We start from the raw sequence: 26,637 nt of genomic DNA, 5'->3' as shown, positions 1-26,637 counted from the left end.
GGGAATTGCATGCTCCAATAGCGCTTCAGTGGTGGTCCTGGGTGGGCAGTTGGCAATTGGCAGTGGGCAGTGGGCACTGACCATCTGGCCCTGGCCCCTGGGCTCCATGGAACGGAACATCGCCAAGGCCACGACTCCATCCAATCAATACCAGATCCAGTTCCAGTCTATTACGATGACTACTCGTAATACTACTAGTAGCCGTACCTAGTAGTAATGCCGAGTGCGTCCTACGACTTGCATCTCACCCTCAAGATCCCACACCCCGCGCTCGCCATGATCTGCCGGTCAGCGTCATGAATGCAAGCTCGACATCCTTTTCGCGGAACCCCCCTCCCGCCCGCGGCTCGTCGCACTTGAGTTCCCGTCTGTCCTATGCCGTTTCCCAGGCCGAGCAGGGCGACGTAATCGACGATGACGATGACGACGAGAATCCGCGAGCGACTGCCCAGATCCAGGAGGAGCTCGCCGAGATCAAACGATATGAGGTGTGTATTTCTGGCAGAATCATCCCTCTCTTCCTCTCATCAATCAAATTCTCTCGTTTCCATGACTGACCCTCATCTTCCATGCGTAGGACTTTTCGACAATAGGTACAATTTACCCGATCCGCTACAAAAAAATAAATTGAAATAAAGAACAAAGACAAGGGGGAACACCGATGCGCCGAACAGTTACTCTGACATATATATATCCTCGCAGATTGGGTGCAAGACTCCGTGAGAGAACAGACCAGACGCAAGGCCAGGAGGAGGAGAGCCGTTGGACTGTACAACCGGGGCTCGTCGGGATGGCGCTTCCGTCTCTGGGAGTCATATGACGCTGCCCAGGGTTGGATAGTCGTCACCCTAGTCGGCATCGCCATTGGCTTCAACGCCGCCCTGCTAAGTATCATCACCGAGTGGCTCTCCGATATCAAGCTCGGTCACTGCACTACCGCCTGGTACCTCAATGAGAAGTTTTGCTGTTGGGGCGAGGATAGCGGTACGTCGGCACCACCACATGACATGCGTACCCCCTCGACTCGAGCTGACCCTCTGTACAGGATGCACCGAATGGCAGCACTGGACCGGGTTCGAACCCTTCAACTATGCCATCTACATTGCCTCTGCTGTATGTTTCCCGAATCCCCTGTCCAGCGCCTTGCGCGCCCTCCGAATATATACGGCTGACCCTTGATTTACAGACATTCTTCGCATTCGTCGCCGCCACCCTAGTCAAGACTTTCGCACCCTATGCCGCCGGCTCCGGCATATCCGAAATCAAGTGCATCGTCGCCGGCTTCGTCATGAAGGGCTTCCTAAGCGTCCAGACGCTCGCCATCAAGTCGCTCTGCCTGCCGCTGGCCATCGGGTCTGGGCTGTCGGTCGGCAAGGAAGGCCCTACCGTGCACTACGCTGTGTGCACCGGCAGCGTCATATCCCGGCTGTTCAACAAGTACCGGCGCAACGCGTCCAAGACGCGCGAGATACTGAGTGCCAGCGCCGCGGCGGGTGTGGCCGTGGCGTTCGGCAGCCCCATCGGCGGGGTGCTCTTCTCGCTAGAGGAGATATCCAACTACTTCCCGCTCAAGACCATGTGGCGCAGTTACTTTTGCGCCCTGGTGGCGACGGCGGTGCTGGCGGCCATGAACCCCTTCCGCACCGGTCAGCTCGTCATGTTCCAAGTCTCGTACGACCGCGAGTGGCACTTTTTCGAGATCGTCTTCTACATCCTTCTCGGCGTCTTCGGCGGCCTGTACGGCGCCTTCGTCATCAAGTGGAACTTGCGCGTCCAGGAATTCCGCAAGAAGTACCTGGCCAAGTACGCCATTCTCGAGGCGCTGTTGCTGGCCTTCTTCACGGCCATTGTCGCTTACCCCAACGCTTTCCTGCGCATCGAGATGACGGAGAGCATGGAGATCCTCTTTCTCGAGTGCGAGGGCACCGAGGACTACGACGGGCTGTGTCAGCCGGACAAGCGCTTCGAGAACATTGTCTCGCTGGCCCTGGCCACGGCCCTGCGCATTTTCCTTGTCATCATCTCGTACGGATGCAAGGTGCCGGCGGGCATCTTCGTGCCGTCCATGGCCGTCGGCGCCTCCTTCGGCCGCGCCATGGGCATCGTCGTTCAGGCCCTGCACGAAGCGTCGCCGGATAGCGCCTTCTTCGCGGCCTGCAAGCCCGACGAGACGTGCATCACGCCGGGGACGTACGCCTTCCTGGGGGCGGCGGCAGCCCTCAGCGGCATCATGCACATCACCGTCACCGTCGTCGTCATCATGTTCGAGTTGACGGGTGCGCTGACGTACATCCTGCCCACCATGATCGTCGTGGGCGTCACCAAGACGGTCAGCGAGCAATTCGGCAGCGGCGGCATAGCGGACCGCATGATCTGGTTCAGCGGCTTTCCTTTCCTTGACAACAAGCACGAGCACAACTTTGGCGTGTCCGTGTCGCGCGTCATGCGCACGTCTGTCGTGACCCTGCCGGTCGACGGCATGACGTTCCGAGAGCTGGAGAACCTCCTATCCGACGACAAGTACCAGGGCTTCCCCGTCATCGAGGGCAGCGCCGACTCGTCGTCCAAGAAGATCCTGGTCGGCTACATCGGCAGCACGGAGCTTCGGTACGCCATCGATCGCATCCGCCGCGAGCGGCCCCTCAACCCCGACGCTCGGTGCCTGTTCGCACCACCGCCGCCGCCAAACCACGCGACCGGCGCCGCGGCGGTGCCCATGACGCCCACCGTCACCGTCAACATCGACTCCATGGCCTCCACCACGCTCGACTTCAGCCGCTTCGTCGACGCCACCCCGGTCACCGCCCACCCCCGCCTCCCCCTCGAGACCGTCATGGAGATCTTCCGAAAGATCGGTCCCCGCGTCATCCTGGTAGAGTACCAGGGCCAGCTGACAGGTCTCGTCACCGTCAAGGACTGCCTCAAGTACCAGGTCAAGGTCGAGGCCGCCGAGAATCCCAAGGATAACCACCGCATCGTCGAGGGTGAGGAGCAGCTCTGGGCCATCATCCGACGGGCCAGCTCCTGGGTCTCGGCAAAGGTCTTCAGCCTGTCTGGCGGGCGTATCCGTCTCGATGAGCGTCATGACCTGCATCACAGCGATGTCTCGGGCAGGGACGAGTCGATTCTGGATGGTACGGAGGATCTTCTAGATGAGGGTGTTGAACTTGAGACTCGATGATTCTATCTAGTCCGTATCCGTCTGCTCTCTCCGCTTGTTCTCCTCTTCTTTCTCTAATTCTTGGGGCGTTCTTTGTTTGGCTTTTTTGTGTGTGTATGGCCTGTTTTCCCTGCTACTGCTCGTTTTCTCACCTTTTGGACAATGCCTTCTATAGAAAGTACTAAATATTATATCCCTCGTGCGCGTGCCATCATCTCTACTACCTCCTGTCCTCTGTCAAGTCACCTAGATCAACTACGTCTTCGTCCGCCGCGGTGGCAACGGGTGCGTACCCGTCGCCACGGCTCCCTGCCGGGACACTGCTGCCGCCCTCTGCCTCGTCCAAGCTGGGAGAAGACTCATCCTTGCGTCCGATGATGACGTTGCCGATGACGAGCAGGGCCGCCCCGGCCCACCACATTCCCGGGAGAGACTCGGAGAAGATGATGGACCCGAGGAAGGCTGTCAGGATAAAGTTGGCCGACGTGTTCATTATGGAGACTTGGGTCGTCGAGGTGCCCTTTGCCAGGGCCGTGGTGAAAAGTGACCACATCTAAATTTTCTCCCCCCCCAGTTATCAGCTGCTTTCCTTTTTTTTTTTCGTTCTCACCTTTCTTATCTCCCTTGCATGAGGTGTCTGCTTACAACGGCGTTGAATGCCAGGTTCAAGGCGAAAAAGGTCTGATCGTATAGCTGTCAGTAAAGAAAGGGGGAGAGAATGGTTCAGAGAGAAGAAACCTACAGCTCGAAAGAAGACCTCGACTGCACCCTCCATGGAGGAGAGACCGACGAAACCGGCTATACCCTTGGATATATTTGTCGTGAGGGTCGTTGTCGTCCTGAGACTTCTGTCAGCATGTCATTGAACATAATGATGACATCCAATTGACACACACGAAGACGTGAGAGCAGGCCATGGAATACTAGCAGTATAGAGAATACACACAACACTCCATGTGCTAATAGGGGAGAAGGGCAAGAACAGCTTACAACTTGGCAAAGACCCCGTTGAATGCAGCACACGCTCCGCTGGCAACGGCAAACAGCATCCACTGTGCACGTATGCTCCATGAACCGATACCGCCGCCGCCACCGCTGACGTGCAGGCCATTGTCCGGCATTGTTACCGTGTCCTTCTTTGTGTCTGCTGTGCCTAGTGTATGCGTGAAAGTGGATGAGGACGTGTGTTGCTGTTGCTGTTGCTGTTTCTTGCGCTGACGAGCCATGTCGAGAGCAAGGAGAGGGTTTGGGTGGGTGAGTGAGGGAGCTCCTCTGGCTGTGACGTGGGACCGAGAGGACCCGTAGTAATCCGCTGGCTGCACAGTGGTTGGCGGGCCTCGGAATATGGCAATTAATCATTGATGGGGGAGTATTTCAACCACAATGCAGCTCCAGGGCGTTCAGATGTGGAAGATAAAGAGCATCTTGAATCAATCTATATTTCCCCTTTTTAATTTTTATTTTGTTTAACTTGGTATGTGCTCTTTTTTTTCCCGGGTAGTGCACACTGTAGTCAAGTATTATTTGCCAAGCATATTCATTCTTTCCCCCTAAGCTTGGTCGTTGAAGATGTGCTTTGAGCCTTGTATCTTGATGTTTTTGAGATGAGATGAACGCAAAGAAATAGAAAAATAAAAGAAACAAGCCAAGGATTAACTGTTGAAACGCCGTCCCGATGCATAATTCATCCCAAGGGGGAGACCCAAGGCCTATTGCACAGCATATCTCCTCTGTCTCCGACCACAATATTCATCCATCCATCCCATCGAACTCCCTCCCTGGCTATCCCTACTTAGCAGAGTACAGCAGCAGCAGCCTAGAATCAATCAAGGACCCTCGCCGGGCTTCTTGGCGTTACAGCTGACAATCTTGACCTTGTCAGCGTGGACAGGGGGGTTTCCATTATCCATCTTGAAGGAGACATTCTTGATGAGGAAAGTCCAAACTTCGTCGCAGAACCGGTACGTGTCGAGGCTTCCCTGTGAGCGCATCGCATATGACATTAGCCACGAGCCTACTCCAAAGATAAATGTAGAAGGGAGAGATAGAGAGAGATAAAGTACCTTGAAAGAGAGCTTGTTTTTGACATTCTTCTGTAGCACCTCGGTAATAGCCTGGTCAAAGTTGCCGAGAATCTTCATGGCCAGCTGCGGGTTGATGCGCTCGTCGCTAATGAGGTCATCGAGCGTGTCTGTCAGAGCGAGCCCAATGCTGTTGATGCGCAACTGTGTGTTTAGCCAATTTGGTTCTCTCGTCTGTGTAGCATTGGTTTGACTAGTACCTGCTCCGACGGTACAGCTCGTAGAATGATTGTCCGCCCGTGGCCATATTGTCTGCCCTGCGTTTCCTTTGTTTGTAGTTCTCGGTTCTCTCTCTCTCTCTGTGCACGCAAGTCTCTTATTTTGTAGCCAAAGAGACGTCCAAGAATCAGGCGTTTTATCGTTTGATCGTCACCCTCCGAGATGGGTAGGTGAAAAAGGAGCGACTGCCGGGTTAGAAGCCGAGTTGAAAGTGAGGTCTGGTTTGCCTAGTCATGGGGGAGGGGATAATGACAAGCACTAGTATAATGCGGGTGGCGTTAAATAATGACTAAGCCCATGTTGGAGCAAAGCAAAGCCACGACACAGGCACGTCATGTGACTGATCTACTGGAATCTCTCCCCCCAATTTGGCCGGCAGCTGCAACGAATGATGCCTCATTCCCCATTGAAAGTTGTCGCGACAGCCACGCCAGCTCCATCCAACGACCCCCCCCCCCCCCCCCCCCCCCCCCCATCGACAGCAAACACTCGGCTTCCCTTCCACCCCGACCCCGACCTCATCGTTCCATTTTCCTGCCCTCACGACAGAATACGAATATTGAATCATGAGTCTGAAATACGGAGTCGGCGGCGTCGGCTCGTTCCTGACCCTCGCGGGAGCTTGTACGTTTTAATACCAACACGTCAGGAGAACAGTTCCATGACCCCAATTCGATGCGGAGGAAACAAAGATGAAATTCCAAGGCAACACTTGCTGACCTCTCCTCGTGTGTGTGTGTGTGGTGGATAGATATGCTGTTCACCGGCAGCGGCGAGTCCTTCAATGTCGGAGAGTTTCTCGAGTCTGTTTCCCCCTACGCTTGGGCTTCTATTGGTATTGCCTTGGCCATTAGTCTGTCTGTCGTCGGCGCAGCATGGTATGTAGCTCCTCCTGCTCCATCTATTTGTATCAGTGGGAAGAGGAATGGGGATGGAGAAGAAACAAGCGTTGCACATGAGGCTAACTAAAAGGCCTTCTAGGGGCATCTTTATCACCGGCTCGTCTATCCTCGGTGGTGGTGTCAAGGCCCCTCGCATCCGCACAAAGAACCTCATCTCCATCATTTTCTGCGAGGTCGTCGCCATCTACGGCGTCATCATGGCCATCGTCTTTTCCGCAAAGGTCAGCGCCGTCACGGGCGCTGAGCTCTACTCGGCCGACTCATACTACACCGGCTACGCCCTCTTCTGGTCCGGCATCACCGTCGGCCTGTGCAACCTCGTCTGCGGTGTGTCTGTTGGTATCAATGGCAGCGGTGCTGCTCTTGCTGACGCTGCGGATCCCACTCTGTACGCATTTTCTCCTACGCCCTAAGCTTTATCCCTTGCTGTTCCCATCTGCTAACACCGCTTGCCAAACAGATTTGTGAGGATTCTTGTCATTGAGATCTTCAGCTCCGTTCTCGGCCTGTTCGGTCTCATCATCGGCCTTCTTGTCTCCAGCAAGGCTCCCGAGTTTGGAAAGAACTGATAAGCTTCTTCTTCAATCGGGTTCATGCAAGCAGAGTCTTGAATCATGCTACACGATCACCAGGACGGAGAGAGGGAAAGAGACAGAGTTTTGTAAGCTAAAGTCCTCGGCTTTCTTCTTTTTGAAAAAAGGACAGAGTGAAAACCACCATGCATCGCGCCAGATTATCTTGTTCATTTTATTTTATGTCACTTTTTTCTTGGTCTGGCGTTCGGAAGAGACGGAGGGGTAGGCTAATTTGAGGAGACGAAGAGGCCTTGTTTTGAGATATCAACATGTACAAGTAACTAGATGTGCTCATGCTGAAGAGCATCTCCAGCTGAAGTTTACCAGGGCACAGCATCGACAGGCAGGCAGCGTCGAAACAAACTTTTTTTTTTTTTGAAAGGATCGACTTTATTGATATGATATATATGCAAAAGGCTCACCCACCGGAGGCCATTACCTCCTTCCGGATATTTGCGAACCACGGGGGGATCATGCAGGCTGGATAGGTCCCATGATGAGGGCCTCAACCCTGGCTCCCTTTTCCAGCTTTCCCTTGCCGCTGGGCATGCACACGAGGGCATTGGCAGACCTCAGGCTTCCAACTTTGGAGCTGCGCTGACCGCCCGTGCTGCTTGCAGACAGAAGGCCGTCCTTGCCGACGGCGACAACAGCACGGTGGTATTCTGGGCGAGGGTCCATGGGGAAGTCGTGGGCCAGCGTGACGGGCACCTTGGGCAGGCCGACAGGACTGGTGCCCGACAGCTTGTGCAGGGCCGGCAGGACGAAGAGGTGGAAGGTGACGAGGGCAGAGGCCGGGTTCCCGGGCAAGCTGAAGACGAGCTTCTGCTGGCGACGCCCACCGCCGGAAATGTCTTTGACGGGCACGGTGGCGAAGGTGGTGGGCTTGCCGGGCTTCATAGCGACGCGGCCAAAGTGGATGGTACCGCCCAGGTTGCGCTCGACGGTCGGCTTGAGTAGATCCAGCTCGCCCATGGACACGCCACCCGTGGTGACGACGACGTCGGCGCGGCGCATGCCGTCGCGCAGCGTCTCCTCGAGCCGGCGGGACTTGTCGCGCGCGATACCGAGGTCTACCACCTCGTAGCCCGACTCGGCCACGGCCGACATGAGCGTTATGCGATTGGTGTCGCGCACCTCGCCCATGCGGAGCGCGCCGGGTCGCTCGTCAAACTCGACAATCTCGTCCCCCGTCGACAACACACCCACAACCGGACGTCGATATACCGAAACCGATCCCACCCCCACCGCCGCCAGGAGACCAATCTCCCCGCCCACGCCGGATATCCTCTCGCCCCGGCGCAGCACCGTGCTCCCCGCCTCCACGTCGCTGCCTACCTCGCGCACATTCTCGCCCGGCTTGACCCCCTCCACTTGCATGCTTACCTCCTTCTCCTCCATGCCGTCGTCTGTCATGCTCTTGAGCGTCGTGTCCTCCACCATGATGACCGACGTAGCACTTGGGGGCAGAGGCGCTCCCGTCGTGATGCGCGCCACTTCACCTTCCTTGAGTTGACCCATCTCTCCCGGTGCGGCGTGAGACACCCCCGTCACGGGGAACGTACCCTTCAAGACACCATCTGCTGGGACCACAACGGCATACCCGTCCACGATGCTCGCGCGAAACGCGGGCACACTCTCCTTGGCTTTGACATCCTCGGCCAGCACGGCCCCGACAAGCGACCTGTTGACTGGTACCGTGACAACCTCGGGCTCAGGAGTGTTATCTGAGATGAGTGACAGTGCCTCGTCGACAGACCTCATGGGGTACGGGGACTCGCGGTATCGTCTGGTGGGGCCCAACTGGGGGTCATTGGAGAGGTGGTTGCTTTTCGCATCCGCTGGCTTAGTGTGCCTGACGAGACCGGCACCATGGCCGTGCCCGTGGTGATGGTGGCCATGGCTATGGTGGTTGTGACCATGCTCCGCTTCCTTCTCGAGCCTCTTGACGCCACCGGCGTGAAGGGATCTAGAGTCGGCGCCTGCCGCTTGTAGACAGGCGTGTGGGAGAGTCTTGATGACGGCCTCCAGGTTCTCCCGTGCTCCCTTGGGCGAGCCGGGCAAGGTGACGACGACGGTCGATTTTCTGACTCCGCAGACGGGGCGGGACATCATAGCAACTGGCACTGGGTGTTAAGACATATTGTGATGAGAGGAAGGGGGAGGGGGGGCTGGCTTACAGGGCGTCACTGACAGCGAGGCGGCAAGCATAGCGTGGACCAAGCCCGGCGCTTCCTTGTGCAGCAGCGGCGATACAGCCTATTATATGATTCGATTAGAGTATATTCATCTCATCTCCTCACAGACAGAGGCTGCAACCTGCCTCAGGTGTTTCGTCAGACACGGCAAACCCGGTGCCTCCAGTGGTGACAATGAGGTTGGGGGCGTCAGACCCGTCCGTCCAAGCCATGATCTGCCTCTGAATAGCAGGGACGCTATCTGTCACGATGGCGCTCTTGGGGGGGTGTTCCCATTTGCCGGGTCCCTGGTCCTGCAGAACATCCTGCAACACTGCGACGGATGCATCAGTCGTGGGGTCCTTGGCAGCCGTAGTCGAGATGACGAGGATAGCCGCCTTGAGAGGATTGGTGGACATGGTGGGTTCGTCACGGCGAGATGCAAATGCGCGTATATATATATATATATGTAAATTCTTACAAAGTGGTTTAAAAAAGGGCCAAGTACCGTTTTATCCTCAGGGAAAGAAAAATAAACGACGTTGTCGCTGTCGTCGTCGTCGTTGTCGCTGATTGTTGATGATGTCGTGTGAGAGTAATATCCAACTCTTAGTGGCGCGTGCCCCACATTCAAATATGACGACTAAACCGCTTTTTTCCATCCAATAAACAGCATCTCCTTCTCTTGTCACCTACTCATACTTGGCATTGCTCCCTTCAAACTCTTCAGCCCCCCATTCCAGAGCGCGCAGATCGACGGGCAAAAATGGTCAGACTAAAGGAGAGATATCTCTTGGTCAACATCGTCTATCTGCCCGATGCAGGATCTGCCAGTGGTGGTGGCAGCGTCCCCAACCGCGTCGTGCAGCACCGACCGACTACTGACAAGCTCACGCATCAGACTCTGCTCAAGGCCATCAGGGCGGAGATTGCGACGCTCTTTGGTGAATATGGATCTGGTGCACTAGATGGAACGATTTGGGGTATGCTCCAGTCTCATTCATCCCTTGCTTTACTGCCCCTTGCTCACACGAATGCCCCTCTACAGTCAAGTACTTGTCTCTTGCGACATCCACCTTCATCATTCGCTGCCCCAGAGCTCACTACCAGATGCTCTGGGCCGCTTTGACCTTTATGGACCATGTTCCTGCCAAAGATGGCCGTGGTCAGCCGTGCATCTTCCGCGTTGTACGCGTCAGCGGTACTATCCGCAAGGCAGAGGAGGAAGCTATTCGCCAGGCTAGGATGCATATTCTCGCTGCTGAGGCAGAACATGCGCATTCTTTATTCACGTCTACATTGTCATCATCACTGCCGGACACTTCCGGTTCCGATGGGCGTGAGTCTGTGGCAATGGATGTCACGGATGACGAGAGCGACGACAATGACGAGTCTATGATGGACGCCGACGGTTGAAAAAAAAATATGGCATTACTTCTTCCTTACTACCCGGATGCCGCTGTTGGCAGGCATCGACATGTCGCCAAAGTCGGGATCCATCATCATGTCTCCTGAGCTGGGTTGCGGTGCACTGGGGTGTGGCGGTTCAAACTCCATGCCGTCCTGCTCGCCCCGCAGCGCAGCCTGCTTCTCGTCGGCTTCCCGCTCCTCCCGGTCATAAGCTTCCTTGTTGTCGATCCACCGCTCCTGTATATCTTGGACATCCATCATCGAGCTCTCGTTACGCATGGCCACGGCCCAGATGGTGTCGTTGGCACCCTCGGCCCCACCAAAGATGTATCCGCCCGCCCGATCTATCACGCGCAGCAGGTGCATCATGCTCTTCTTGTTCTCAACAGCGAGCACCTCATACCGAACCAGGCCGTAGCTGTCAATCATGTTGGAGATGGCTTCGTTGAGCTTGCTAAACTTGCCGGTGCGCATAGCCGGGGACTCGTCCTCGAGAGCCGGCGTAAGATACGTTAAATCATCGACGTCGGTGTAGTAGTCGAGGTTGAAGGGGAGGCTGTCGTATGTGTGGACCTTGTCAATCTTGGACAGCACGTTGACGTGCGGCATGTCCATCTGGATCATGGCTCGGAGGGATAGGAGGACGTTGGAGATGTATAGCGACGGCTGTGTGAGGCAGATGGAATCGGACAGGTGGACGCATACAAACTGTGAATCAACGCGTTAATCGAGCCATCTAACTTGAGCCAAGAGCAACAATCCCGAGCAACCTACACGAAAGTTGAGCTTCTTCTCGAGCCGCGAAAAAATGTTTCGCAACGAGTTGTGATGTGTGTACAGTTCTACCTGACCCGGACAGTCAAAGATGATATAATCCTGGTCAAACTCCTTGAGGCCATTCTCGAGCCACTCGAAGTTGTGCTCCAGCTCCTCGAGGGCATACAAGATGCCGCCGTTGGGTCCGAGCCGCTCTTCCTTCATCACATCCTCGAGCTTGACGAGGGATCGAATGTCGAGGGCAACCGGGTAGCTTGTGTGGTCGTTGGCAGGATCGAGGTTCACGACGGAGCATGCACGCCCGATGGCACCCATGAACTGGTGCACTAGAGGTATTACTGTCAGATATACGCACACATGACAAGAGGATGACCAGAAGAAAAGTCGAGCTCACTGCCATCGCAATAGGTGCTTTTGCCGGAGCCCGGGCTACCGAGGACAAGCTGAGCGAAGGGCATAGGGAATGTACCAGTCGGACAGAGGGGGGTTAGAAATGAGAGAGTTGCGTATCAAGGGGACATTGTCGAAGCCAGCATCGACAGTTTGGAAGCGCAGCCTCGTTTCTTGTTGTTCTAGGCCGAGTCGGACGATATCCTTGTCGTGACAGTGATACAACCCCACCAAAAATCGAAGTTCTTTAGCAGAACGGTACGTACCGGTTGAATACGACGGGGTGGTGATGGTAGTGGTGGCGGGGCGAGCCTCCCGGCGTAACTGTCGGCCCGCCTAAGAACCACGGCAAAAGCCCCCTGTCCGCTGTGACGAAAGGTGGGTCTCTTCTTTTTTGGAAAATCATAAATGGCAAGCTCTTCTTTCCTGAAAGCCTGGATTCTTAATCATTAAAATTCTTCACCCCTCAAGCTTCGAATCGCACAGCGGCAAAGCAGAGCCCCCTGCGCTCAAGAGCCACTCAGCTCTCTGCATAATGCTGCGTTCCTGTATAACTATTCAGCCATGGCATCTGGCTTCTCGTCAAATGCCGTCGACGTGGCTGGGGACCTGCACCCCAGCAGCGTCTCCCTCACGGCTGCTGCCATGAGTGCGGCCACGCAACAGATGACGGCCGCTGGACAAGAGGCTCCCACCGGATGGTTGGGCCTTTTCGGTTGGAGCATCTATGTTATCCTCAACCTCGTTTCCATCATCCTGTACTGGGTTTTGCGCATTGCAACTATTAATATTCCCACCTTTCTCTTTACACTATTCTCTACTAGCTGGACCATAACCATGAACGCTACCACACTGTGAGTCTCAGTTCCCAAAAGCCGGGTTGCACATGTGCTGACTGATTCTTTCAGAATGTTCGTCATGGCTGCTGTTGTCTCAGTTGTTAGTTGGGTTGTTCGCTACAGAATACTCAACATGTACTCGAGGTTGCCTCCGGAACCTCAGCGCAAGGAACCCGAAGTCGACCTGTTTCCTGACACGCATGATGAAGGCATCAAGGCCGGCCTCTCCAGCTACCTGGACGAGTTTCTCAGCGCCATCAAGATTTTCGGCTACCTTGAACGGCCCGTCTTCCATGAACTAACTCGCAGCATGCAGACGCGTAAGCTGATTGCCGGCGAGACTATCAACCTCGAGGAGGAAAAGGGCTTTTGCATCGTCGTTGACGGTCTCGTTGAGATCTTCGTCAAGTCCGGTATCCACTCGCGATCTCCCGATGGCGACTTCGCTGACGGCCACGAGGACGACGATGATGCCCCTCCGGGTCACCAGAAGTACCAGCTCCTTACTGAGGTCCGGAACGGTGCGCCCATGTCGTCGCTCTTCTCCATCATGTCCCTGTTTACAGAAGATGTCAAGCTCCGCCCTCCGGGAGAGGAAGAATCGCCCCCCATGCCCCCTGTGACGCCTTCGCGACACTCGCGTCGTCATCACAGTTTTCACAAACCCGAGGGCTTTGGGGTTTCTGGCCTGGGCATGTCTGTTTCTTCCACGCCTCATCCGGCCGACCCGTCTCACCAGGCTGAGCCTCTGCCGGATGAAGAAACGAGCACTTCAAAGATACCCCCGATGTCGTTGGATGGACACCAAACGGGGCGCCGTCCTCAACTGCCCCACAGGCAGACTACCAACTCGGCCCATCCAGACATCATAGCCCGTGCAACTGTCGATACTACCATTGCTATCATCCCGGCCAGCGCATTCCGCAGGCTCATCAAGGTCTATCCGAAGGCGACCGCACATGTTGTCCATGTCATCCTTTCGCGGTTCCAGAGAGTCACACTGTCTCATGCCTTCAACTATCTCGGCTTGACAGGCGAGGTGCTCCGAACTGAGAAAAACATGATCAACTACACCGTCTGCCAGCTTCCCAACATCCTGAGAGGCGAGGCTTTGTCTCGACTCAAGGAGAAGTTCAGCCGCGAACGAGAACGAATCAGTGAAGGCGAAGGGTCTAAGGGAATCGCACTGCATAACCCGGCTGCCCGCCCAGGGCGTCGGAGGTCTAGCACGACCCTGCGTAAGGAGGCTGTGCTCCATGCCATGTCTAAGAGACAACCCACTTTCCCTCTGAATAGAACGACCTCGACACACGGCTCGGCCGGCTCAGCCGGCCCTGGAGACCTGTTGACCAGCATCCAGACCGCCCGGGGAGGTGGCCGTGCAGCATCCAGCGAATTACGGCATGAGGATTCGCTCGATATTGATTCCAACAAGGATGTCAGCCCTCTGGCCCAGAGATCGTACAATCCCTTTGATTCTCGTGGCCAGAGCCGAATTCCTCTGGAGCCCCGCGAGACGATAGACGAGGACAGCATATTCAGGATGGCCATCCTCGAATGCATGTTCAAGTCACTAGGCTTAGATGGTGGGAGCTCTGCAACACCGCAACCCGAGTCCACAGATGTATCGCCGAGGCTCGTTGCCCTCGATTCGAGACGAGGAAGGGCTCTGTACACAAACAACACCAACAACGCATTTGGGTCTATCGGTCCCTTCGATGGCTCGGTAGATGGTGACTCGGAATCTGTCACGTCCAGCGGCGTGGCGTTCAATTCGGCACCTAGTTCTCAAGCTCTGTCTCAAGAGCTGATGGATGAGGTTGAGATTGTCTTCTTCCCCAAAGGTTCTGTTCTGGTCGACCAGGGCGAGCGAGCTCCTGGGCTATACTACGTCATCGATGGATTTCTGGACATCGGCACCACGTCGCCTAGGGACTCACAGAATATCTTGTCCACGGCCCCCGCAGAGAAATTATCAACCCAGTCCTCGACTCCGGAGATGCCTCATTCGGAAACATTCCCGACAATGGATGAGAAGGGCGAAGCCCATTCGAAAGCGCGTGGCAAGAAGGGTGAGGCTCTCCGCCGCCGCAGCGTCGCTCTGGTCAAGCCTGGCGGACTTGCTGGATATGTCGGCAGCGTGACCTCGTACCGATCGTTCATTGACGTGGTGGCCAAGACAGACGTTTACGTTGGCTTCCTTCCACGGGCATCCCTCGAGCGCGTCGTCGACAGGTACCCCATCATCCTCCTCACCATGGCAAAGAGGTTGACGCACACCCTGCCTCGCTTGATACTGTATATTGATTTCGCCCTTGAGTGGGTCCAAGTCGATGCTGGTCAGGTTATCTTCCATGACAAGGACGAGAGTGATGCCATCTACATCGTTCTCAATGGCCGTCTTCGTCTGGTTGAAGAGAAGAAAGAAGGGGGCATCACCGTCCGCGCCGAATTTGGTCAAGGCGAAAGCGTGGGCGAGCTTGAAGTCCTGACCGAAACGGCTCGAGCCGGAACTCTGCATGCTATTCGGGACACAGAGGTGGTCAAGTTTCCGCGTACCTTGGTCAACAGCCTTGCTCAGCAGCATCCGAACATCACCATCAAGATCTCCAAGATCATTGCCTCACGCATGCGGGCCATGCTTGATGATCCCGCTCTGCACCTGGACAAGGAGAGTGGCACCAGCCCCAACCAGAGCCAGAGAGAGGCAACGATGAACCTGCGTACCGTCGCCATCTTGCCCGTCACAGCAGGTGTTCCCGTGGTCGAATTTGGCCACCGTCTCATGAACGCTCTCGCCCAGGTCGGGCCACCCAACGGGGCCACTTCCCTCAACCAAGCTGCTATTCTGAAGCACTTAGGCAAGCATGCGTTCAACAAAATGGGCAAGCTGAGGCTGTCCCAGTACCTTGCCGACCTCGAGGAGAAGTACGGTCTTGTCGTATACGTCGCTGGTAAGATCACCCCTCTGCACTCTATATCTCTTCTTTCTCGCCCCACATTCTGTTTTTTGCATGATGAACAAACCCTATGTCCAAAGGCACAGCCGCTGATGGTACATGTTAACTCTAATTTTTTCCTGATCTCTAAAACCTCGTTTCTTGTTATGTTTCTCAGATTGTGATGGATCATACATGTTTTTGCTGACACAATACTCGGCGCAGATACCAATGTCAACTCGCCATGGACACAGACTTGCATTTCCCAGGCCGACAGTATCCTGCTAGTCGGCCTGGCGGAAGGCTCGCCGGCGATTGGCGAATACGAACGTTTCATGCTAGGCATGAAGTCGACAGCTCGCAAGACAATGGTACTACTCCACACGGAACGATATTCTCAACCAGGGCTCACCAGGGCGTGGCTGAGGAACCGTATGTGGATCAACGGTGGACACTTCCACGTCCAGATGGCATTCAGGATGAAGGAGGTTCCTGTACATCCACCGTTCAAGAAGCTAGGCCTAGCTCTCAAGGAAAGAGTCCAGGTGCTTCAGGCGGAGATCCAGAAGTACACGTCGAGAAAACTGCACCACGCACCGTACTACTCCCCCGACACCCCCCTCAAGGGAGATTTCCATCGACTGGCCCGGAGACTCTGTGGCAAGTCGATTGGCTTGGTCCTTGGCGGAGGTGGTGCTCGCGGTATCAGCCATATTGGCATTATCCATGCACTAGAGGAGGCGGGCATACCGATCGACGTCGTCGGAGGCACTTCTATTGGATCGTTTGTGGGTGCCTTGTATGCTCGCCATGCAGATGTTGTGCCCATGTTTGGATTTGCTAAGAAGTTTGCTGGTCGGATGGCAAGCTTGTGGCGGTTTGCCCTGGACTTGACGTACCCATCGGCATCCTACACGACGGGTCACGAGTTCAATCGCGGTATCTTCAAGGCTATGGGTGACACACAGATCGAGGATTTTTGGCTCGAGTACTACTGCAACACGACCAACATCAGCAAGAGTCGAGTCGAATTCCACACCAGCGGCTACGCCTGGAGGTACATCCGAGCGTCCATGTCGCTGGCCGGTCTGCTGCCTCCATTGTGCGACGAAGGGAGCATGCTCCTCGACGGTGGATACGTGGACAACCTAACAGTGTCGCACATGAAGTCTCTGGGCATCGACATCATCTTCGCCGTGGACGTCGGCGCCATCGACGATAATACGCCCCAGACTTACGGAGATTCACTCTCTGGCATGTGGGCTTTCTTCAACCGTTGGAACCCCTTTTCGTCGCACCCGAACCCGCCAACGCTAGCCGAGATCCAGGCCCGTCTGGCCTACGTGTCCAGTGTTGATGCTCTGGAGCGAGCCAAGACGATGCCTGGGTGTATCTACATGCGCCCGCCGATTGACGAGTACGGCACCCTCGAGTTTGGCAAGTTTGATGAGATCTACCGCGTTGGCCGTGAGTACGGCGAAGAGTTTCTACGAAAGCTCCGGGAGCGAGGAGGCTTCCCTATGATGGAGGAGACGGAGGCCAAGCAAGCATTACGTAGGACTACGGCGCCTAGACGCGCAAGCATTTAGGAGCCTTCACATTCGATGGGAAAGAACAATGGATCCCCGTTGGTTCTGCTGTCACCAGCTCCAGACTTGTTTGGAGCAAACGCAAACGCAAGATTGATGGGGCATGCAAGAGCCTCTATGAGCTTCTGGGCAGGACAATGCGGCAGCAGATGCTTTTGATACGCAGGCATTACGAGAACACGAGTAGCATTGGCAAGCAAGCAATACACTGGAATTTATCTTTCTTTTCTTTTCATTATTATAGTGGACACGATTATGAAGTGTACATGGTGTAATCTATACAAGATAGACTGCTCTGTGGCTGAAGCTGAGTGAATGGCAAGGCAAGACAGTATCATGAGTGTGCTCCGTACTCTCTACATTTCAAAATATAACACTGTGGCATACGTAGCCCGGCCGACCAACACTGGAGAAGAAGATGTCTTCCACAGAGAACCAGGAAGAAACGAAAGAGATGACATTCGAGCATAGGACATTAATCGATATCGAATCCCCTGTAGTCGTGACTGGTTAGCAGAGGAGGGGAGGAGGGGAGACGGAAAGAAGAGCGCACCGGTATATTCTATGAACGAAGGCGTACGCGCTGAGAAAGCCGATGGTGCAGGTGAGGAGGGCATACATGCAGCGTGCGACGAGGGTGACTTCTGCGACGGAGAGGGCGATGACGGTGGAGGCGGCGGCCAGGAAGCCGAATGACGTAACAGTAGCCGGTCCTGTCGTGCCAGACGGACTGCAGGACGTAGAGGAGCTCGACGGAGATGACGGCGAAGGGACGAGGCCGGCGAGCAGGGCGGACGAGACCAGACGCAAGCACCAAGGCTGAGGGGGGGGGGGGGGGGGGGGGGGGGCCTGGACGCACAGTCAGAAGGACAGGAGGGCTAGGCGGGAGTTCGAAGGCGCCGTGGTCGGCTACCGTGTCCGACACCTTGGTGCGGTCTCTCGGAAGCACCTTGCCCAAGTTGAGCGGGATTCTCTGCCCGCTCAGGAGGCCGGCCGACCCCGCCTCGTGCCGGCCCGCCGGCTGGCACAACGAACGGCGGGTCGTAGTAGCCGCCCCTGAAGCTCCGTCTCGTCAGAGTGCCGTCACCTGTTGACTAGCAGGGGGAGCTGCTGCCCGTCTGCGTAGCTCCTTGATGGACCAATCCTCTTCAGAAGCAAGTCTGTCAGCAAGTCGCACATTCTATCACCTTGGGCAGACGAAGAAGAGACTGACCTGGTATGTGTAGAATGCTTCCTTGGACAGGACAGACGACAGCCAGCAAAGTGAACCAGAGTGAACCAGCACGCCCAGGACCGTCTATAGGGCTCGAGGCATTCTGCCCCAAGCGCTCACCGAGTGTCACCGAGTGCCACCGAAGGCGTCGTGTCGTATCGGTCAGTCGCAAAAGAGGCACACCCGTCGAGGATATGTTATGTCAGGTGCTCTCGGGCTTCAATGGCTGATTTTGCTGGTGAGGGTTACTGCTACGCGTAGATTGTCATGTTACCATGGACCAAATTCCCGTAAAGGGCCTCACCCGTAACGGTGTTTGATGAACCTGTTTCTTACCCTGTCCTCCACTCGAGTGTACTCTACATCGCCCAGTTGATCCACCAAGTGCTGCTTCACGGCTAAGCCATATCTGTGCACAAGTACGTGACAGATCCACGACATCCAAGGTCTGGAGGGGGGGTGTCATCGACAACAAGAACAAGGTAGTCTGGCAAAATTCATATTCGTGCATGGTTAAAAGGCATGATGTCTGTCTGATGGGCAGATGAGTATTTCATTAATTCGTCATGAGTCATAATCACCGTCACAATGCACCAAAGTGTTATAGTAATAGTATCCATCAGTCATCGCAACTCCATTCCCAATATTACCATAGGTGTAGTATAAAACACGCACGCTTGAAAAGAAGAAGAAGAAGAAGAAGGGTGGGGGGGAATTCGTGCAACGCTGAAACATAGCAAATCCTTCACTTAACAGATCCAAGCGCCATACTGGAAAAAAAAAACCACACAAAAAGAAAAGGGGGTGGCGGGGTGCTAAATCAAAGCTTCTTCAATAAGCCGCAACCGACCGACCGGTGACGTCCCCGTAACCGGGAAGACTACCAGTCATCTGGGCCGGCCCGCGGGGCTGCCGAATGATACGCGGACGGAGGTACTCGTCGGCCTCTGCCTCCTCATCCTGGGCCACGGCAGACTCGAAGCTGGGGAGGGCATCGGGGCCGCCGGCTGGGTCGCCAACGCGGCTCTCGACGCCGAGCTGCAGCGGCACGTTGAGTGTCAGGGTCGTATTCGCGGGGCCGACGGACAGGACGAGCTGGAGCGTGTAGGTGCGGGAGATGAGGCAGTTGTAGAATGTGGGTACGAAGGCCTTCTTGTTGGAGATGGGTACGGAGACGGGGATGTCGATGCTCGCAGAGTAGCTTCTGCTGCGGCTGCTGCTGCTGCTGCTGCCCTTCATCTTGGTGGCGGTGGTGGCGGCGGCGGCGGAGGCGGCGGCGGCGTCGGGGGAGGACCCGCTCATGTAGCCCGAGTCGCGACGGGACTGCTCGACGGACCAGGCCAGCCTGTCCGGGCGGGTGGTGGCCAGGTTGGTGGTGACCGAGTAGGAGAGGATCTGGTTGTGGGTGTAGGTGGTCTTCGGCCCCAGGTTTGGCAGCACAGATGAGGGGGCGGAGCCGAAGAAGGTGGTCGACACGAGCTTGGAGGCGACCGAGTGGATCTTTGGGGGTGGAGGGGCGTCGGCGTCGGCGGCGGAGGCGGAGGCGGTCCAGCGCAGGCGGACGGTGGCCTCTGTGGGGTTGGCGCCGAAGCCGTCGGGGTGGATCATCAGGGCGCGCGGCTGGGCAGCCTCGACGGTGAGCTCGCCCGCCTTGGGACCGACGAGGTTCTTGCGGATGGGCTTCGTCTTGACGAGGCAGTAGCGCTCGTCGTGGCGGGTGACGGCCAGCGGGGGCTCCTCCGGGCTGGCGGGCAGGACCTTGATGATCTTCTTGGCCTCGGCCAGCAGGGGAGTCTCGATGGCGGCGGCGGCGGCAGTGGTGGTGGTGGTCCGGGAGGCTGCGCCGAAGAGGCGGGCGCGCACGGCGTACTCGACGTGCGTCACGTTGGGGGCCTGGTCGTCGCCGTCCCAGTAGCCCAGCGTGGGCGGGAGGCGGAGGTGCTGGTCCTGGACGGCCGGGGCGGTGCAGCCGTGGTCGCAGGCGTTGACGGTCAGCTGGTGGGGGACGACGAAGTCGAAGGGGACGGCGTACGTCCTGCCCGCCTCGAGCGTGCGGTGGCGGGGGAGGGCGTCGGCGGCGATGGGCATGCGCATCTTGATGAAGTTGCGCACCGCGCTCGACGTGTACGACTGCACGAAGTCGAGGCGGGTGGCGGTGGTGCCGATCAGGACCACGTCCACGCTCTCGAAGGGCGTGTCACGCTGGCACACGATGCTGACGCTGCCGCGCACCGTCGAACCGGACGTGTACACCCGCGCTGTGAAGTGCTGGTCCAGCCTGACGTCGACGGACACGGGGGCCGCCTTGGACCTTGCCGGTCCGCGGGAAGCGGCGTCGAAGACGTTGGACATGTCGTATCTCTCTCTATCGGGAGAGGGGGAGGAAGCACCAGAGGGCGTGAAGAGGAAGTTGTTGAGAGCTGTAAGCTCAAGAGATGATGTATTAGATGGATAGTATAAAAGGATGTGGGATGCGTGGACTTTTCTATATATATATAAGGATATATAAAGAGGGAAGAAGGAGGAGGAGGAGGAGGAGGAGGAGGAGAGGAGTGAGAAGAAGAACAAGAACAAGGACTAGAGAAGCCGAGGTGACAAGAATTCGAAGGTGGCAATGTGTAAGAGGCAGCCCAATAAGATGTTGATGATGGCGATGAAGTTGTTGATGATGCAATCCAACAAGACCAAGACGCGACTGGGAATGGGATGGACGTGTTATAGAAACACGGAGAGATACATCCGTCGGAACATGATGGGATGCTGGGGAAGAGGGATGTCCGTCTTCTTTATAATAACCAAGGGAAAGGGGGAGGGGGGGGGGGGGGGGGGGGGGGGGGGGGGGGGGGGGGGGGGGGGGGGGGGGGGGGGGGGGGGGGGGGGGGGGGGGGGGGGGGGTGGTGAGAGAGGAGAGAGTCCAGACGTGGTGTATAGAGAAGAAGAAAAAAGAGAGAGTGAATAGGCGTTTTACTGGGTATAGAGCGTGTGGATCTCGTTACGGATACACTTGTCGTTTTCTTTCCCCTTTCGACAGTATTACGAAGTATCAAACGTGGCTACCGCATATACATGTACGAGTATCGGTGGCAGTACTTGTACGGGTAGAGGAAGCTTATAAAGTATTCCCAACTCTCTGTGAAAAAAAGTCTTTGATAGTAACAGTACGAGCCGCATGAGTATACAACGATACATGTATGGATATATATATATATATATATATATATATGTATATATGTATATATGTATATATGTATATATGTATATATATTATTACTACATGCTGCTACTACTATTGCTACTGCATGCTACTGCCACTGCTGCTACTACTATTGCTATTGCTACTACAAACTACTACCACTACTATTACTATTACTATCACCACTACCACCACTGCTACTGCTAGATCTGCTACTAGATACTCCTACTAGATACCTACTACTGCTAATGCTCATTACCACTACTCAGTACTGCTACCGCTACCCAGTACTGCTACCGCTGCTGCTGCTGCCAAAGTACTAGCAGTACTTAAACCCAACCACCACACACACACACCCCCCCCCCTCCCCGTACTCCAAAGGCTCTGTATACGGAATACTGGGGATGGGGAGGCGTAACAAGGTCCCGAGGATGTCGATGGCGAGCGAATACTGGGTCTCGGTCGAATTTTTGTTACTTGAGAATATCTCCTAAATAGGAAAACATTCGGCAATTCGTGCGCAGTCACCCAAGAGCGTTTTGTTTCTCCTTCTTCTCCCCCTGTGAAAGTCACACCTCACCCTCCCCCTCTTCTCTTTCTCTCTGTCATTGAACGCACACCCCTCTCCCCGGCGGTTGGAGGAACCCTTCTGGCCCTCTTTCTTCTTCTTCCCCTTCCTCTCTTTTCTTTATTGTCACTGTTATTTTTATTTTTATTTTTATTCTTACTTTTCGCCCTGACAATCTTGAACTGAGAAGGAAGGATTGAGGAGGCTCTGACGAGGAGAGTGGGAGGAAACATGAACGTTTTCCTTCCTCTTTTCTTTTTTTAGGGGTTTTTTTTTTTTCTTGTTTTCCCCTCCAGAGCGGCAACTCGTTCTCTCTGTGTCTCCTATGACGCTGTTTTCAGCACATGTACGAGAGTATTCGTGAGTTGGAGGTGACTTTCTCGTAGTCGGCCTTGTATGACTACATAATACAGATTGCATGTAGTCATAGTATCCTGGCTGGTTATGGTGAGCTCAATATCATGCAAGGTACGTATTCGATGGTGGGGGGGGAGTCTTCCCACCTCCCACGGCGGCACCGGGAAGCGAAGGCATCGCCGTGCTGAGGTTAAACCCCAACCCCAACCAACCAACCAACCAACCCCCGTCGTGTAGCAAGGCATCATCAGCACGAGTTTCCTGAATCTTCTCTCTCTCTCTTCCTCCCACCCCCATCATCCAGAGTCATCACCTAACAAAAGGAAAGGCAACACGCGCACACACACATAAAGCCGATAGTAGATTTCTCCCCCCCCCCCCCCCCCCCCCCCCCATCCTTTCACACACCGCTCAGGAAGGGGAGAAGAGGGGAGGGGGGAGTCCGGACGGGTACGCCACTCTCCGACACCACGGGGTTAGCATGAGAGGTCCATGACGGACGATGAAGTATTCCAACCATAACGAGACACACGAGAGTTGAGGGGGGAGGAGAGAGAGAAACAGGAGCAGAGCAGACAAGGGGGAGGGGGGTGTATGTATTCCCCACCTCCTGGGTTCAGGTCCGACGAGAACGTGCCAGACTAGAGGGACAGAAGCTCATGGCCTACAACACCTACATGTGCATGTACAGGCAGGACGACAGGGAAACGGCCCTTGCTAGTTTCGGGTGGGAACCTAGTTCGGACCCCTCCACACCTTTTCTTTTTTTTTTCTTTTTTTTTTTCCTTCTTCTCCCTTCTTCTCTCTCTTTTTCTTTTCTTCATCTGAGTGTTCCGGGAGTTTCTGGACCATGGGGGAGGGAGGGGGGGGAGAGAAGAGAGAGGAATTCCTAGCACAATCCGCTCTCCCGTCTCTCACCCTCCATCTCCATCTCGTATTCTCTCTCGAGGAGAGGAGGAGAGAAGGAAGACGTCTTTTCCTTTTCTTCTTCTTCTATCGGGGCTTAGACTGGCCGATCCATTCGACCGTTTTTTTTCTTTCTCTTCTCCTTTTCTTTTTTTTTTCCGGTGAGGATGCGTAGAGTATGGAGGTCCGACGCAAGCAATGACACGATGGGCCGTGGTTAGAGCTTAATACCTACGTAGAGTCTAGCGGCTACGTGTAGCTCCCCCGACGCTTGCTGCCGACCTGCCTATTTACGTAGAGCGCGTTCTTTTTTTTTTTTATTCTTTTTTTCTCTTCTTTTTTTCTCTTCATTCTTTCTTCATCCTCCCATCTTTTCGTCTTCTTTCTGTTCTCTTCCCGAACCTGGGAAGGAATCTGAGAGAATCTGCTGGCAGGAGTAGAAAAGCTGGTAGGTAGACATTCCACCTTGTTTTGCAGGCACACGCGCATGATGGGGTGAAGGATGATGAATCATCGATCATGTTGTGAAATCGCCTTCTGTTTTCTTCCCCCCTTCTCTACTCTTGTGCATGATCGAGTATCATGTTATATGGTGTGGTCGGTAGAGAGAGAGAGAGAGAGAGAGAGAGAGACGAGGGGGAGGCATCCAGACTATCAAAGAGCAATCCGGCGGTATCACGCTAAGCTTCCAGTTGCATGAGGAAGATCCGGGGATTCACGTACTCGCCTCTATTGGAGGATAAGGGAGAGAGGTTTGGTGATAAAAGAGGTACCCGTATACCCTTGCTCTCCTGGTGTCGTCGACAGAGCCGACTGTGGACAGGCCTGTGGGCGTGCCCTGTAGGCTGTAGATACTCGTGCGTGCTGTGCAGGATCACTACGGCCGATACTACGGGCATGTACCTACATATCACTACGAGTAGATGACTAATACCAGATCATACCTGTATGGGCCCTGGGCCCTCTGCGGGTTTCCGTTCACAGGTGTCATCATGCAATACTGATCTGACCTAGACGGAGCCCACGGGAGTTCCTACCAGTTGGGAGCTGTCCTGTGTGCGCCGGGCCAAGCCCTGTGGCCGGTAGGTAGGCCCCTCCCTGTGTTGATAGGGTACACCACACCACGGAACCCGCGGGGGGGGGGGGGGGGGGGGGGTGATGGACGCCTGTCACTGCTCGTACCCGAACTGTGACCACCAAACTCGGTGAGCCTGCGACTGCCGACCACTGACCACTGACCACTACTGACCTCTGGCGAAAAAAGAAAGAAAAAGAGAGGAGCGAAGGAGAAGAAGAAGAGAGAAGAAGAAGAAGAAGAAGAAGAAGAAAAGGTAAAAGACGACACCGGCAAAATATCTCTAAACGGCCGTCCACACACACACATACACACACACTTCAAACACACAGCAGATGACTGACAATCTGACACACACAAAATCTTCTACCAATAAGATCAAACAGATCAGATTAATCCATCAATAAAATCGATAAAAGACTCCCTAGCCCCAATCCTCGAATCTTGTCGATCAAATGATTATCAGAGTCTGCCTTGTATCGTGAGATGCTTCATATCCTCCATCCAATCTCATGAGCCTTTCCATCCTCCCCGATGCATTTGTCCATCTTCCCATCCATCCACACCGTCCCCCCCCTTTCTCTAGATGGAAGAGAAGAAGAAGAAAAGAAGGAAAAACTTTTACAGGTACAACCTCCCGATATCGCAATACCTCTTCTTTACATCTACCCCCCCCCCCCGTGGATTCCCATCAACTCGTCACGCCATGTGGATTTCGTTCCCTAGGTCATATGCTCTTTATTTTCTATATACAGAAAGGTCCATGCAGTCCGATCGTTCCAGAATGCGGTGCACGGGTCATCTGGGTCCTTCCCGCCATTTCCCATATTTTCCTCTTCTTTTTTTTGGGGGGGTTCTGGGTCTTGGCTCTTGGACTTGTCCATCTGTACTCCGTATTATTTACTCCGTACACCTTGACCTGCTGTCCTCTACAGGCTTGGCTCGTTGTATGATTCATGAAATTATCTTCTTGAGCAATAGACCGACATAGGTCCTGGGTATATTTGAGTCTCTCACACGCGACTGGGAGATTTGGGTAGAAAATCAAAATGAGATGTAAGATATAACCTAGGATGAGAAAGGGGAGGGGGGAGGGGGGGAGTGAATATATCAACTTTCTCTCTCTGTCTCTCTCTCTCTCTCTCTCTTTTTTTTTCTTCTCTTCTTTCTCCCTCTCCTCTCTCTCCACTTTCGTGTGTGAAATCTCACTAGTGGCTGATTGATTGATAAGTCTTGTTAGTCATATGTTGCGACAGTCATTGTCATATTTTCCCATCTCCCCTCCACAGGCAGCTTCTATATACTCGCGCGCAGAGTAACATCACTAGTAGCATTGTTTCCTGCTCTCCATGTCATGGGTATCATACAACTCGAGAGCTGATCCTGCAAACCCCATCTACAGACTCATCACGTTGCTTACTCATCGTCGCATCGCATACCAAGAGTTACAATCCAGGCACCGGACGGAATAGAAGCTCCTCCCCCTTCACACCATCTTTTTTTTTTTTTTTCGTTTCCGTCCGGTATGTTTTTTTACCTCCCCCCTTCCGACAATTGTAGCTGCTTTATATCCACCTTTTTTTTTTGGTGTGTGTGCGAGTATGTGTACGTGTACCGGTATATATGTACCCGTATGTTGCCGATCCGTCTCTGCCGTTGACGTCGTCTTTACGTACATGAGACTTCTGACAGCAGAGTACCGCAGCTCGTAACGATGTACTCGTAATATCGTACTCTCATGACACATCCCTATCAGTACTCGACACTCTTATGTATGCAATACGCGTTACCGATCTGATCCTCTTTTTTTTCCCATGCGTGTATGTACATTGCACACAAACACACACACACACACTCTCTCTCTCTCTCTGTGTGTGTGTGTGTGTGTGTGGTCCGGACCGACAAGACACTGTCTTCATCATAGCGTCATTGATCGATTGACACCCTCCCCATCCTCCCCGTGTGTGCTGGGTATGCCTTGCTTCCTTGGTCATCTTGTATGTGAGAGGAGGATTGTATCCCAGAGAGAGTTGGTAGTGAGTGGGTGGTGATGATAGCGGGTGCTGCTCGAGCAGGATGGGTCGTAGCTGAGCAGCACGGTCCTGTACTGTACGCATACCCGTCGACAGAGTCTGGGTAGATGGCCGTAGGTAGAGCCGCAGCTCTCCCTTGCGACAGCTCAGCAGAGTCAGCAGCGCATCAGGTCTCGTTCTCTCCATACTCGGTCCTGTGACAGTGGCAACCGCCGCATCGCCCGGGCCGGCACC

At 54.8% G+C, this 26,637-nt stretch overlaps 9 protein-coding genes across 9 annotated transcripts; 4 read left to right on the top strand and 5 right to left on the bottom strand.

The window, feature by feature from the left end:
- Nucleotides 1-296: 296 nt before the first annotated feature.
- GMORB2_4074 (chloride channel 3/4/5) lies at nt 297-3,181 on the top strand (the record flags this gene model as incomplete). Its single annotated transcript, XM_035466050.1, has 4 exons — nt 297-488; nt 732-984; nt 1,046-1,113; nt 1,187-3,181. The coding sequence occupies 4 exons, from the start codon at nt 297-299 to the stop codon at nt 3,179-3,181; spliced, it is 2,508 nt and encodes an 835-aa protein (XP_035323887.1).
- Nucleotides 3,182-3,380: 199 nt separating this feature from the next.
- GMORB2_4073 (uncharacterized protein) lies at nt 3,381-4,281 on the bottom strand (the record flags this gene model as incomplete). The annotated part of the gene is made up of 4 exons (XM_035466049.1): nt 3,381-3,713; nt 3,806-3,853; nt 3,903-4,008; nt 4,151-4,281. The coding sequence occupies 4 exons, from the start codon at nt 4,279-4,281 to the stop codon at nt 3,381-3,383; spliced, it is 618 nt and encodes a 205-aa protein (XP_035323886.1).
- A 705-nt stretch (nt 4,282-4,986) lies between these two features.
- Nucleotides 4,987-5,488, bottom strand: GMORB2_4072 (uncharacterized protein; the record flags this gene model as incomplete). The annotated part of the gene is made up of 3 exons (XM_035466048.1): nt 4,987-5,139; nt 5,224-5,371; nt 5,442-5,488. 3 exons carry the CDS (start codon nt 5,486-5,488, stop codon nt 4,987-4,989), a joined length of 348 nt encoding a protein of 115 aa, XP_035323885.1.
- Nucleotides 5,489-6,026: 538 nt separating this feature from the next.
- On the top strand, nt 6,027-6,931 carry GMORB2_4071 (V-type H+-transporting ATPase 21kDa proteolipid subunit; the record flags this gene model as incomplete). Its single annotated transcript, XM_035466047.1, has 4 exons — nt 6,027-6,084; nt 6,212-6,338; nt 6,433-6,750; nt 6,823-6,931. 4 exons carry the CDS (start codon nt 6,027-6,029, stop codon nt 6,929-6,931), a joined length of 612 nt encoding a protein of 203 aa, XP_035323884.1.
- Nucleotides 6,932-7,408: 477 nt separating this feature from the next.
- GMORB2_4070 (gephyrin) lies at nt 7,409-9,533 on the bottom strand (the record flags this gene model as incomplete). Its single annotated transcript, XM_035466046.1, has 2 exons — nt 7,409-9,057; nt 9,257-9,533. 2 exons carry the CDS (start codon nt 9,531-9,533, stop codon nt 7,409-7,411), a joined length of 1,926 nt encoding a protein of 641 aa, XP_035323883.1.
- A 347-nt stretch (nt 9,534-9,880) lies between these two features.
- On the top strand, nt 9,881-10,530 carry GMORB2_4069 (ribonuclease P/MRP protein subunit POP5; the record flags this gene model as incomplete). The annotated part of the gene is made up of 2 exons (XM_035466045.1): nt 9,881-10,097; nt 10,163-10,530. The coding sequence occupies 2 exons, from the start codon at nt 9,881-9,883 to the stop codon at nt 10,528-10,530; spliced, it is 585 nt and encodes a 194-aa protein (XP_035323882.1).
- Nucleotides 10,531-10,545: 15 nt separating this feature from the next.
- On the bottom strand, nt 10,546-11,759 carry GMORB2_4068 (uncharacterized protein; the record flags this gene model as incomplete). The annotated part of the gene is made up of 3 exons (XM_035466044.1): nt 10,546-11,232; nt 11,299-11,627; nt 11,696-11,759. The coding sequence occupies 3 exons, from the start codon at nt 11,757-11,759 to the stop codon at nt 10,546-10,548; spliced, it is 1,080 nt and encodes a 359-aa protein (XP_035323881.1).
- A 496-nt stretch (nt 11,760-12,255) lies between these two features.
- Nucleotides 12,256-17,058, top strand: GMORB2_4067 (lysophospholipid hydrolase; the record flags this gene model as incomplete). Its single annotated transcript, XM_035466043.1, has 3 exons — nt 12,256-12,545; nt 12,600-15,484; nt 15,695-17,058. 3 exons carry the CDS (start codon nt 12,256-12,258, stop codon nt 17,056-17,058), a joined length of 4,539 nt encoding a protein of 1,512 aa, XP_035323880.1.
- A 2,044-nt stretch (nt 17,059-19,102) lies between these two features.
- GMORB2_4066 (arrestin (or S-antigen), N-terminal domain protein) lies at nt 19,103-20,623 on the bottom strand (the record flags this gene model as incomplete). The annotated part of the gene is made up of 1 exon (XM_035466042.1): nt 19,103-20,623. The coding sequence occupies one exon, from the start codon at nt 20,621-20,623 to the stop codon at nt 19,103-19,105; it is 1,521 nt and encodes a 506-aa protein (XP_035323879.1).
- Nucleotides 20,624-26,637: the final 6,014 nt, after the last annotated feature.

The sequence above is a fragment of the Geosmithia morbida genome, assembly GCF_012550715.1.
Source record: "Geosmithia morbida isolate 1262 chromosome Unknown scaffold_2, whole genome shotgun sequence".
Lineage (NCBI taxonomy): Eukaryota > Fungi > Ascomycota > Sordariomycetes > Hypocreales > Bionectriaceae > Geosmithia > Geosmithia morbida.
Note: the sequence above shows the minus strand (reverse complement) of the source record. Positions and strands in the feature narration are given on the sequence as shown.